Source organism: Phocoena phocoena, chromosome 21, assembly GCF_963924675.1.
Source record: "Phocoena phocoena chromosome 21, mPhoPho1.1, whole genome shotgun sequence".
In the NCBI taxonomy this organism is placed as follows: Eukaryota; Metazoa; Chordata; class Mammalia; order Artiodactyla; family Phocoenidae; genus Phocoena; species Phocoena phocoena.
In genome coordinates this window covers 31736426-31749046 of record NC_089239.1, presented here as the reverse complement: position 1 = coordinate 31749046, position 12621 = coordinate 31736426, and the positions used below count along the sequence as shown (strand labels likewise).

Below are 12621 nucleotides of genomic sequence, written 5' to 3'. Positions count from 1 at the left end.
TTAATTGGCTTAAAGACAAACATTAAATAAATCAAGTATACTCAGAAATATAGAAACTAACCCAAATGTTTTTCAATTTCACATGATCTAGGCTAATCTTCGGTAAACAAAACCTAATTTAAGTTTGTCACTTAATTAGAAGAGGCAAGTCTTTGGAGCTCTCAGCATTAAATATAGTACTTTTATTCTACCTCGGTTTACAGAGTCAAATAAGCTCGTTATCTCTGTTGCAGAATTTGTCAGCAAGAAAGATAACTTAAAATGATGATTAGCTGTTTAATGTCTCATGAAATTTCCAAGAGTAAATCTAATTGTTAAGAACAAGCAAATTAAATAGACATAAGTAAAAGGTTATAAACGCACTTTTCAACAATCATTGTTTTATGGTATGTCTACTTAAAAAATAGTTCCCAGAACCTTTAATACGCTTCAGTTCACCTTTCAACAAGGTAAAGTCTCCGTTCCCCCTTTATTCAAACTTTATTAAGCACTTAATAGTACCAGGCGTAAGGTAAAACACATTCAGAAAGGCACAGAGGAAGCTTCGTGCCCCGGAGGCGCGGGAAGGTACACTTCCCTGAGCTGGGGAGAAGGCTGATTTCTGCTTCGCCAGTGTCTCCATTTCTTTCAGCTCAGAGGTGCAAAACCAGAGGACGTCCTACAAAAAGCTGTAGAGGAAAGACGACTTTAGGTAGGGTGGGAGAAAGCTAAAAGAAGCTTGGCTGTAAGCCAGGCCGCCTCACCTACCCTCAAAAACCATCCCGGATCTCTGCGGCCAGGCACCCCACGGAGCACACTGTGAGCTTCGCGAACTTAGCGACTTCAACTTTTAATAAGAGGCTAACACGTTAAAATCAAACTTGAAAGCTCCCAGGGTCGTGTAAGCCAAGGCCGAGCAATTTCATACTAACTTTCGGTTGAGTAGCAAAAAAAAAAAAATCTCCGTAGACTTAAGAAAGACGGTAGCACGGACCCCCGGAGCCCAAGGGGCACGGACACCTCCCGCGGTCCCCAGGAGGAGGCCAGGTCTCGCGAGAGTTGAGGCGCCCGGACCGCGCCCCAAGGCAGCCGGCGGCGCGGGCGGAGCGGGAAGGTGGGCGGGGCTCCGGGACCGCGAGTTCCGGGTTCCCCAGCCGCGGAAGTACGGGGGCCCGGGCTGCCGTGGGCTTCGTCGGGGTTATTCTTGGCGGCGGCGCGTGGCCATGGCGCGGAAGCCTAGCCACCGGCTGCTGCTGCTTTCGCTGCTGCTGCTCTGCCGGGCCCCGGTGTGCAGCTCCGGCCCTCTGCCCCTGATCCTCAACACTTGGCCTTTCAGGAATGCAGCCGTAGCAGGTGCGGGGCCGGGGTCTGCGCTGCCAGACCTCGCGGGTGGGGCGGGCCGCCGCCGACCGCACCGAGCTGCTGGGAGCCGGGAGGCGGGCCTTCCGCAGCCTCCCCTGCGTCCTTTCCCGCAGCCGCGGCGCCTCGGGCACTGGACCCTCCTCCCCGCCACTGCTGCATTTTAGATCCTCAGCGTTTTTTGTGACTCCCTCTCTGCAGCCCCGAGTCGCTGTATTTTCCACCCTGCTGCCGACCCGGCCTTTCTGCTCAGACTCTTCCTCCAGTGGCTCCTACGCCGGCTTTTGCGTGACCTCCAGCCCTCACCTTTGGAGCCCGTCACATCTCCCCAGTACCCTCCACTTAGGCTTCGCCGACGACTAAGTTCCCCAACAAAGCATGCTCGCTTTACGTGTACTTTTTGTTGCTGCATGCTGACGCGCTGTATTTGCCACCTGGAAAAGGAGTTCCAACCTTGGTTATACGTTAGGATCATCCTCAGAGCTTCTCAAAAGGACCCGTGCCTGGGCCCTACCTCCTGAGGTTTTCCTTTCACTGCTGGAACCAAAGTTTTTTTTTTTTTTTTTTTTAAAGCTGCCTAAGTGATGTTGATTTGCAGTCAGGATTGAGAACTACCAAACTAAGATATTACCTCTTCCAGGAAGACTTCCCTCATTTACTCTCCTCAAACCCAGTCTGAGTCAGGTGCCAGGCTTGCGTGCTTTGATATCATCCTGAACATACCATTACCTTGTCATTTTCTTAGCGTACTTGTTTCATTCAGTTAAGACATACTACCCTAGGAGTAGTTTCGGACCCCTTCTCCCCCATTTGAGGCTGCTAATATGATTTTCTGGGGCTGAATTAGCTTTAGAATTTGATGGAGTTAAGTTTGTATGTTATAGGCAGTGCATATGATTCAGAGAAAAAATGAGGAAACAGGCTGTGAGAAAGAAATTCCCAGCGATAATGAGACAGAAAAGAAAGTTCAGGGCCCTGCACTGGGAACAATTCTGTGTATGTTGTCTGAATTCAGAAGGGGGGGAACTTCTCTAAATATACTTTCAAGCCTGTTCTTTCAGTGGTAATGCTTATTATTTACCAATAGTGTCATTAACTCGTCAAGGAATTCTGTTTTTATTAGTAAAGAAATTGACTATTGAACACCTCCCCCCCCCGCCCCCCCCCCCCCCCCCCCCCCCGCCCATTCCATGTTTGGGGCTCTGGAGAACATAGTTTAGTGTTAAAAGCATAGCCCCTGGAACCAAAATGGTTACTTTTGAATCCTGACGCTGCTGTCGACTAGCTGTGTGACCTTGAACAAATAACCTCTCTGGGTCTGTTTCTTCCTCTTTAAAATAAGGATAGTAATGGTACAGTACCTGAAAGATTAAATGAATTATCCACGTGAAGCCCACGTTGTAATTATTTGCTGTTATTTTGTTGTTATGGAGACTTGCTGGTATATTTTTAATAATCTGATGATGCAGAAGAAATTTATGGGGCTATGATTTCATGAATTTTCAGTTTGCCTTTTAGTAGCTTCAGTTGTAACTTATAAAACTGAAGGAGAGAATACTTCTTTTCTCACACACACACACAGTAGAAACAGGTATTATTAATAAGAGAAAAATAAGTGAAAAAACCCTCACTTTGCATCAGCCAAAGTCTGAATTCTTCACGGTAAAGGGTTGTGTTACGTAATTCTGTCTATATCACTGACTGCTTTGCAGCACCTGATAGACGAAAATTTCAGTTTAACTTGGAGTAAATGTGCAAACAGTTTTAAAAATAGGAGTTTTCAGGCTGTTTTTGGTTTGTTGCCTTTGGCATTGAAGAAAAAATGCGTGTCTACACAAGCACTTTTGGGATTTGATTGCCAGCATGGAGGACGTTAGCATCTGGAGGGTCTGCGCTGGACGCGGTTGAGAGCGGCTGTGCGGCGTGTGAACGGGAGCAGTGTGACGGCACCGTGGGCTTTGGCGGCAGCCCTGACGAGTCTGGAGAGACCACCCTGGATGCCATGATCATGGACGGGTAGGAGCGCCCTGAGAAGCCTTAGTGCTCTCTGCACCTCCGCTGCAGGTTGAGTTACATGTATGGCTGACTAGTCTTCTACTGAGAGCAAGATGGACAAATATATGTGTGTTTTTAAAATTTTTATTGGAGTGGAGTTGATTTACAATGTTGTGTTAGTTTCAGGTGTACAGCAAAGTGAATCTGTTATACACATATATCCACTGGATATCCAGTGGAGACATACATCCACTCTTTTTTTAGGTTCTTTTCCATGTAGGTCATTACAGAGTACTGAGTAGAGTTCCCTGTGCTGTAGGTCCTTGATGTTTATCTGTTTTAGATATAGTAGTGTGTTATATGTCAATCCCAATCTCCCAATTTACCCCTCCCCCCACAATATATGAGTTTTGATGCAGGTCAGAAGCCCTAGCATATTGTACTTGGCCTTTCCAAACACAAGGCTTTTACTCCTCAATTAAAAGAAAGTCATGCAGCAACGTGAAGGGACCTAGAGATTATCATACTAAGTGATAAGTCAGACAGAAAAAGACAAATATCGTATGATATCACTTATTTGTGGAATCTAAAAAAAACGATACAAATGAACATATTTACAAAACAGAACTAGACCCAGAGACAGAGAAAACAAACTTATGGTTACCAAAGGGGAAAGGTACAGGAGGGATAAATTAGGAGGCTGGGATTAACATTTACATACTACTATATATAAAATAGGTAAACGACAAGGACCTACTGTATAACGCAGGAAATTATACTCAATATCTTATAATAACCTATAATGGAAAAGAATCTGAAAAAGAATATATACATATATAGAACTGGTTCACTTTGCTGTACACCTGAAACTAACACAACATTGTAAATGAACTATACCTCAATAAAAATTTTATTTTGAAAAAAAAAAATCATAATCATAGTAGAAAACTATCACATTGAGGTAGGTAGTCTCCTTAGGACAGGGAGAGCCCCAAGGTACAGAAATACGTCTCTGACCTGGTAAACCGTCATTTACCCACCAACCACACACGCTGTGGGTTGCCTGACCTGAAGCCTTAAAACCCCTTTCAAAAGCCATATTTAAAACGAGCCATGGGAAACTGAGAATTTTAGTGCACTGGGAACATAGGGGTAATAGAGTCTCTGTTTGTTCCTTAATATGTCTGAATGTGGGAATTTGTATGAACTTCATGGATGTGCCGTCACGTCTACGTTAAGACAGTGGAGTTTATCCTACAAAACACTATAGCTTGAAGTAAAGCAATTTTTTAAAAATTTGTGAACCTATAAAAATACCTTAAAAGATCTTACTGTACTTTTTTCTTGCAGTACTACCATGAACGTAGGAGCAGTGGGAGATCTTAGACGAATTAAAAATGCCATCGGTGTAGCACGAAAAGTACTGGAACACACGACACACACACTGTTAGCAGGAGAGTCAGGTATATTTTAACTGTACTCAATTTTTATGTAGGCTTGTGTCTATTGTCTTCACTGTGAAAAAAGGACTCAGTATAAAATAGTGGATAAAAGCAGACCTAAGTTCAAATTCAAGCTGTTTTACTTAATATCTATTTAACTTCGGATAAGTTACTTAACCTCTAAATTGTACTTTCTTCATTTTTAAAATAGGATTTTTAGAAATCAGTTTATTATTAATAAATGAGTAATTGCTGGAGGGAAACAGGATTCAGCATTATTTCTCTTCTTGTATTACATTTTTATGGGTGTAAGACCCAAGGCGCATAAGATAACAGAAGATGGGAACGGATGGAGTTTTGCTATGGCAATGGCACTTCCTTGAACACCTCCCAAGGTATATACCCAGAACCATACCGTGATCTGTATTCAAAAAGATCATTCTTAACCACGTATTAGCTCACAATTCCAGTAGGCCCCCTTCAATTTTGTTGAAACAGAATGGAAAACTACCTGACAAACACAGGAGCTGTCAGTCTTTCATGGAATCCAGTGGTGACTTTATTTGGTGTCTCAATGTTGTTTTACTCTCTGGGCATCGCACCCCAGTTAGAGTCGCGGTTGTTCTGAGGTGTCCCTTTCCTTTTGTGAAGCAGAAGCAGGGAGATTCTGGAGGGAAGGTGGGAGAGGAGAGCTGTCATCACACCGCCCACAAGGGTCTCAGCAGATCAGGGTCAGGAAGGACGTAGGGAAGTCGAGATCCAGAAACTGATGCCCATAACACTCTTCACGTGTGAATACTCCCTTGACCATCTGTGTTTACCCCCAGGATGGCTGCGCTCCCCGTACGAGACAGCTGACCCCCAGTACTTCCTGTGCATACATTTTGTTTAAAAGATAATACTTAACCCACTTGCATTTTTCTTCCTCATCTCCAGCCACCAAGTTTGCCGAAAGCATGGGGTTTATCAACGAGGATTTATCTACCAACGCTTCGTGTGCTCTTCATTCAGATTGGCTGGCCTGGAATTGCCAGCCAAATTACTGGAGGGTACGTATGCATGATTTTTTAAAGTTAAGTTATTTGAAAATACTACGTGACATCCCTTCCGCTCTCAGTCATCCACCTGTTGCCTACAGTGCTAATCAGCACCCTGGTTGCACTTCAGAACCAACGATTGATGCCAACTCTGGGCACAGGATGGTCTCAAAAGCTCCCCAGCTGCATCCGATCCACGTCCTGAGTGGGCAACTCCCGGCCCCTGGCAGTGGTTTCAAGCTGTGGGAGAAGGGCTGCCTCACTCAGAACTGCTCTGCTGTGTTTCCTTGTAACAGAAGGTTCCATGTATTAAGAAAACAAAGTTTGGAAACGATTAGTCTAAAATATTTCTTATATTTTATCTATGTGAAGTATACCCAGTATCTTGCCTTTTTTTAACTTGGGGATTTATACGATTAGGTGTCTAGTATGTTACCAGGAAGATAATTTATCTTTAAGTCAATGGGACTTTGCTACCCAGAATCCTGCTGTGAAGCGTGTTAGTCTTTTACCTGTTTCTTCGCCAAATCCTAGTTACCTCTGAGTAACCAGGGAGTCACTTGAAAGAGGCCACTGCATGAAACCAAGTCATGGGAGGCACCTGGTGCGCAAATGAGCAAGACATGAGTTATAGGTTTCTTGCTTTAATACTAATCCATATCCACAACCTGAACTTATGAATTTGGATTATTTTCCTGAGCCTTTAAGATTCATAAAAGAATCTGAGAGTACAGCTTAGGATATGTTCACATGTACCTAGCTTTGAAAAATAGAAGATTTTAAAATAGATTTTGCTTTAAATTTCAGAGTAGCTCTTCTTAGGTCAGGGAACAAATTCTAAAATTTAAAAGTCATGTTCTGTACCTGATTTCTTTGAGAAATCTAAAAAAAATCTAATCTAAAAATCTTCATTTATATTTGCCATTGTGCTGAGAATTTTTGGCATATATAGAGAAAAAGTGGGGATCTTTTCCGGATAATATAAGTGTCTCTTCCGTATTATATAATTCTGAGACCAGACTAGGTATTTAGTAAAATTATATCCATCTGTCCACATAAGACTTAGCTAACCTTTGGCTTTTAATTCTTATCTTTCAGTTACCCGATGTCCTTTTGGTTTCTTGCTAATGTTTAGCGATTGTACATAACTACATGCTGGTTTCTAAAATCACCCTTTCTAAAAAATAAAACTTAAATCTCGTTTACAGAATGTTATACCAGATGCTTCAAAATACTGTGGACCCTACAAACCACCTAGTATCTTAAAGCGAGATGGTTCTACTTACAAAGAAACAGGAGACAGTTACGGTCATGATACTATTGGTAATTTGCCTTCTATACCGTTTTTATGGTTAAAGTTCAGCTAGTTTTAATTGCCCTCCTGTAGTTCTTAACTTCTTTATCCTTAATCATGTACCAGAAGGTGATTTTGATTAAGTGGCAATTAAGAAAACACACACACACACACACACACACACACACACACACACACATTCTTTTCATATCATCTGTATACATTTTGGTAAATTTACTTTATACATAAATCTGATGATTCACTTGGGGATTTTAAAATTTCCGTTTAATATTTAGTTCTTTAATAATGTTATGTTTGCCACATTCAAATGATCTTTCCAGTCATTTCCTGTAATGTTGAAAATTTCCATTAGTCTATAGCCGTGATTCTCTTTGGCATTACCTTTGAAAAAGCATTGAAAAGTGAGCAATTTGAAGTGAGGATATGGGGTGTCTACAAAATGATGCTGTGAAACGAGGTCATTAAAAAACACAGATTTTACCACTGGTGTAATTTTCAATATTCCCAAGATTCCTATTGTCTTCTACCTGAAAATAATGGAAGAGGATATTTATATTACCAACTGCTCAATTATTTGGTTATATTTGAGGTACACTTTAGAGTTGATAGCTACAATGATTTTTTTTTTTTAATTTCTAGGCATGGTTGTCATCCATAAGATGGGAAATATTGCTGCTGGTACATCTACAAATGGTATAAAATTCAAAATACCTGGGTTAGTGTTTCTAAAAGACCAGATCTCGAAAATATGTACTGAGTATCAACCAATATGTCCTAGGTGCTATGGGGGATGCAAAACGCAAAGCACAACCCTACTCTCACAGCTAAGATTATTGTGAAAGAAAATAAATTAGTAGCTGCTAAGTGCAAAGGAGAAGGTGTCTCAGCCAGGGCTGCAGAGTTTAGGGATGGTGGTGTGATCAGATTAAGCTGGGGCCATCAGGGGGGCCTGGAGAGAGGGGCTGGGAGCTGACCCTGACCCTGAGAGAGGGACCAGGGACATCCAGGACAAGGCACTAGCAGATCCAAAGTAGCACAGGCTCAGGTTCAGGGCTCCCAATGGCCAGAAACAAAACCGCACATCTGTCGGGTGCGGGGGAGGAGACCAGAGCCAGATTTCAGGGGGTCTTTAAGGATTTCTGGATTTTATTTCAAAGTAGTAGAAAAGCATGGAAGGTTAATTACAAGGAAAAACTTGAGTAAAATGTTGGCACCTGACCTAGACAGCAGGAATAGATTGTAGGTGAGGAAAACCAGTTGGAGCCTGCTGAGATAATCCAGAAATGAGATGATAAAGGATGGCGATGGTGGAACAGTCACCGTGAACCTGTGCCATCCCGCCACGAATGATGGGCTGCTGTGTGATTCTCATGTAATGAATGAATGTGGGTTTATGAAAACCTAAGTGGAAAAACTAAGGAAAGTCTATTCTCTGTATTCTGATGAAGAATTTACTTGAAACAATAGTCAGTGACTAAGTAGAAACGTCTCCTAAAAGAATTTTCTGCACTTGACTTCCTGTCCTGAATGACCATGCTGTGTCCTCCCAAAGTCGAATAGGAGACTCGCCAATACCTGGATCTGGGGCCTACGCCGACGACACTGCAGGGGCTGCAGCAGCCACCGGGGACGGCGACATACTGATGCGCTTCCTCCCAAGGTGCGCCCTCCTACATCTGTGACTTCAGAGATCTTGGAGATGTTGTCCCTAAAGAGAGAAAATAATTGTCTGTGCCGTGTGATCCGCATTTGTGTGTACGAGAGCTTTTCAGAAAGCCTGCTTACCAAGTCTTGGCACCATCCCTTTGACGATCCTAATCATTCAAATGAAGCAGCCACAGTCCTCTGAAACAGAGTAACAGTGCTCACTCCGCTTCACAGATGAGAATGCTTGGATCTATTTAAATAATTTACGTAAAGGGACCGCGATAATTGATGATAAAAGTAGAAAATGCAGTCGCTGTGTACAATTAATTACTGAGAGAGAATCCTTGCAACTAGATGTTTTGCGCATGCCTAGTATTTTCCCCCGTTGACTGTAGCCCCATTTCTTACTTAAATATAACCTCTATACTTCATGACTTCAGGCTGTTTTTACTAAGTAACAGTTATTCAGCTGAAGCCAAAAATAAAAGTCCTTATCTGAAATGAGTGGGTGGATTAGTTGAAAAGGTAGACATGGTATCAAGGTTTACTGCCTTTCCTGTTGATGCTTTCACAGGAGTTACAGACCTCTCTTCACTTACATGCCCTGTATTTTGTCAAATGTGACAATTTTGATGGTTTTAGATGTCTAACCTCAAGTAACCAAATCTGGAGTTAGTTTATTCTGTGATACTAAAGTTCTGCCTCTGTTGAAATCAGCTACCAAGCTGTAGAATACATGAGAAGAGGAGAAGATCCCACCACAGCATGCCGGAAAGTGATTTCAAGAATCCAGAAGTATTTCCCCAACTTCTTCGGGGCTGTGGTATGTGCTAACGTGACTGGAAGTTATGGTGAGTTTTATCTGAAATTCATATTTATGTGAACCTGCAAGTGTTGATGAGGACAGAGACTTTAAAACGCTGTTGGGTATTTTAATCCTCTGCGATAGAAACAGGGACTGTATTGAGTAGGCAATGGATAAATGTTAATTGTTGTGTCAAGACCCCCAGAGTGTTAGAAGTGTACCTGAAAGTCTCCTCTGTTGACTGCGGTGGTTAGGATCCAGTCTTTGGCTGTTCGGTCTTCCCTTGACGTCCGTCCTAAGGAAAGTTCAGCTTCGGCTCAAGTACATGCTGAGATGGGCTAATGTAGTCAGATGTTTTTATTCATTAGAAGTACGTAGGGATGAACGGTCTTCCCCACTTCTCTGTTCATTATTTAAAGGTCTCAGTCATTTAGATCTCAGGGCTCCCCGGTACAGAATGTATTACTAATCAGTAGACTAAAGGCGTTAGCAGAATCATTTTCGCACTGTATTTGAGGCATGTCCTTTGCTTCATTTACTTTCCATATGAGCCCATCACAGTTTCAAAGCATTTCAAGATCAACCAGTGCTGCTCCTCATTGGTGAGGTTTCAGACGGGGAAGATGCACGGCCTGGTGATCAATGCAGCTCATTAGGCTAGACCGCTTATTACTGTGCTTTGATCTCTTACTTCCCACAGTTTGGTATCTGAAAAACTTGTCTGAGGAATTCCATACTCTTTTTTAAGTACTAAAATACAAAAGTCGATGTAAGTTATGGGTGGGGAGGCTTTGTGTCTAAAATAAATCAGTTTCATTGATTCCCTCTTAGGAAATAAACCTTAGAAGGCTCAAAGTTAGATTTAACAGGATGTAAAAATGATAATTATATAATTGTAGATGAATTTAAAATTGACCAGCCCCTTATATTTAAAGTAATGGCATTAGAAGGGCTCCCTCCAGGTGTCTGAGCAGGTGAAGAAATCACTGTTGTCTGACAGAGAGCATCTTGACAAAACAAGGCTCACTTTCTACCCATGTAGAAGCGTAGAAAAGAGCAGGGTGCCCGGGGAGGGGAGGATTATGGATGGATGAAGGGAATGGCCTAGTCACTAGGGAAATACAGTTGTTAGTGCGTGCCTGAAAATTTTCTTCTCCTACGAAAAGGATATGAAAACATTAAAATAACAGTAGCAATGACCGCATATGTATAGGAGCAAAAAATCAGCCTATATTCTGAGGTTCAAAGAGATGGCTTTCCCACTGCCTTTCTTTCCCCTCATGGACTGTCAGCTAGTCTGCACTAAGGTGGACACACAGCCCACTTCCGTGTGGCCCGACTGGACAGCAGGCACACAACAGCCAGTGTGGAGGTGGGGAAGCAGTGTCTGTAGTGGTTGTACATGACATGTGCATTCTATATTTAACCAAACAACTTTTTCTCTTCTTGGCCCTAGGTGCTGCCTGCAATAAACTTTCAACATTTACTCAGTTTCATTTCATGGTTTACAATCCTCTAAAAAGTGAGCCAGCTGAGGAAAAAGTAGACTGCATCTAATCCATCTTTTCTGTCCACATCTCTATTTAAAGAAGAAAGAAACAGAGGCTGAAAAGGCTGCTCACTGTCATCGTATAACGTGCCTCATGTATTCTAAAATTCTTTGTGTAAAATAAGCACAAAAATTTTATGCTAGAAGAGCATTTTCACTTTCTATATCTGAAAAATTTTTCTTATCTTTTTTTATTTAAGCTTTGTATATCCCCTGAAAATATTTGTGTGTATGTATTTTGTATATGTTTAAATTTTGAGTGATATTTGGATTTCTGCTCAGTGTTTCAAGAAATTGCTACTTTGGGGATTTATTTCCATAAATAAATGATACAGTAAAGTGATATAGTAAAGCCACAAGAAATAATCTGTATTTGGATACTTAAAATAATTTGAGTAAACAAGCATTTTAGACCCAAAGAAAAAGGTAACAATGAGTCACAGCATAAGTCCTGACTGAATCTCAGTACCTTAGAGTAATATGTCTCTTATCGCTGATTATCAGTTGTACATAATGCTCTCTTCTAGCTTGAAGAGGAAAGAATGCTGTTAATCATAAAGGTGCGTTTTGTTTAGCACATATTAGAAACTGTGGGCCGTCTTCTGACGAGCAACTGTGTTGATTTTCTTGGGCTTCTTCCTCTGATGGTGCGCTCTCAGTGTGTGAAGGTTTTTAGCCACCAAAAAAATCTCTGACCTTTTAGCTACAAATATTTAGTATTGATAATTTCTTCCGAAAATGATTTAGGGAACTTGATCTGTACTGTGGTTTTACTAATCTCTTGTGCACGTGTTGGTGGTTTGAATTAGCAGTGAGTCAGTAACCCTCGTCTGCCTTGTTTTTTCTGAGCGCTCGGTCAGCCGTCTGCGGACTAGACAGGACTGTAAGTGCGCTTTCTCAGGATCATCTTTGCTTCATTACCTTCCTTTTACATCAGGAGTCATTAATAAAACTGTATGTACAATATTGTCCCCCACCTTTAGTATATCTGCTCCGTTTTTTTCCTACACTCATCTTAAGATTTAATGTTCTTTGTAAGTTAGGGCTAGAAAGCTGTAGTTTTGAGAATGCCCTTAGGTCACCTGTTCTCACACCTTGTCATGTGTCATCACTGTCTGGGGAGCCTCTTCACAAATGCCCTCTGCTCTGTCCCACCCAATCAGAATCTCCACAAATGGGAACTTGAAAGCTGGACTCCGTAGCTGCTGATGGCAGCCTGAAAGCTAATAAGGAAACAGTCCCGCAGCCTCACACTCACAGAGCAGAAGGGGAAATCTGACTCTTGTGGGTTCCCCCAAGGTACATCGACTTGCTAACATCTGATACGGGGCCTTGGAACAAAGGGAAAGAAGCCAGATTTAAACTTGGAGTATATTTATATCAAGATGAAATGCCTGTTTTGTGTGTTTGCCATCCGTTGATACGTTAGGCAGCCATGTACCACCAGAAAAATGAATTTGAAAATCTTCATGGCCTGTCACTCCCCAGCAAAT

At 42.0% G+C, this 12621-nt stretch overlaps 1 protein-coding gene across 2 annotated transcripts; it reads left to right on the top strand.

Annotated features, from left to right (window-relative positions):
* The first annotated feature begins 1197 nt into the window (after nt 1–1197).
* AGA (aspartylglucosaminidase) lies at nt 1198–11279 on the top strand. Of its 2 annotated transcripts, none has more exons than XM_065899875.1 (9): nt 1198–1332; nt 3201–3354; nt 4684–4796; nt 5712–5824; nt 7021–7135; nt 7767–7842; nt 8680–8787; nt 9492–9625; nt 11036–11279. In XM_065899875.1, the coding sequence occupies exons 1-9, from the start codon at nt 1203–1205 to the stop codon at nt 11134–11136; spliced, it is 1044 nt and encodes a 347-aa protein (XP_065755947.1). In that variant the 5' UTR covers nt 1198–1202; the 3' UTR covers nt 11137–11279. The 2 variants fall into 2 exon arrangements, with proteins under 2 accessions (XP_065755947.1, XP_065755948.1); XM_065899876.1 differs by having other exon boundaries at nt 1203–1332; nt 7767–7820; nt 8688–8787; nt 11036–11136.
* Nucleotides 11280–12621: the final 1342 nt, after the last annotated feature.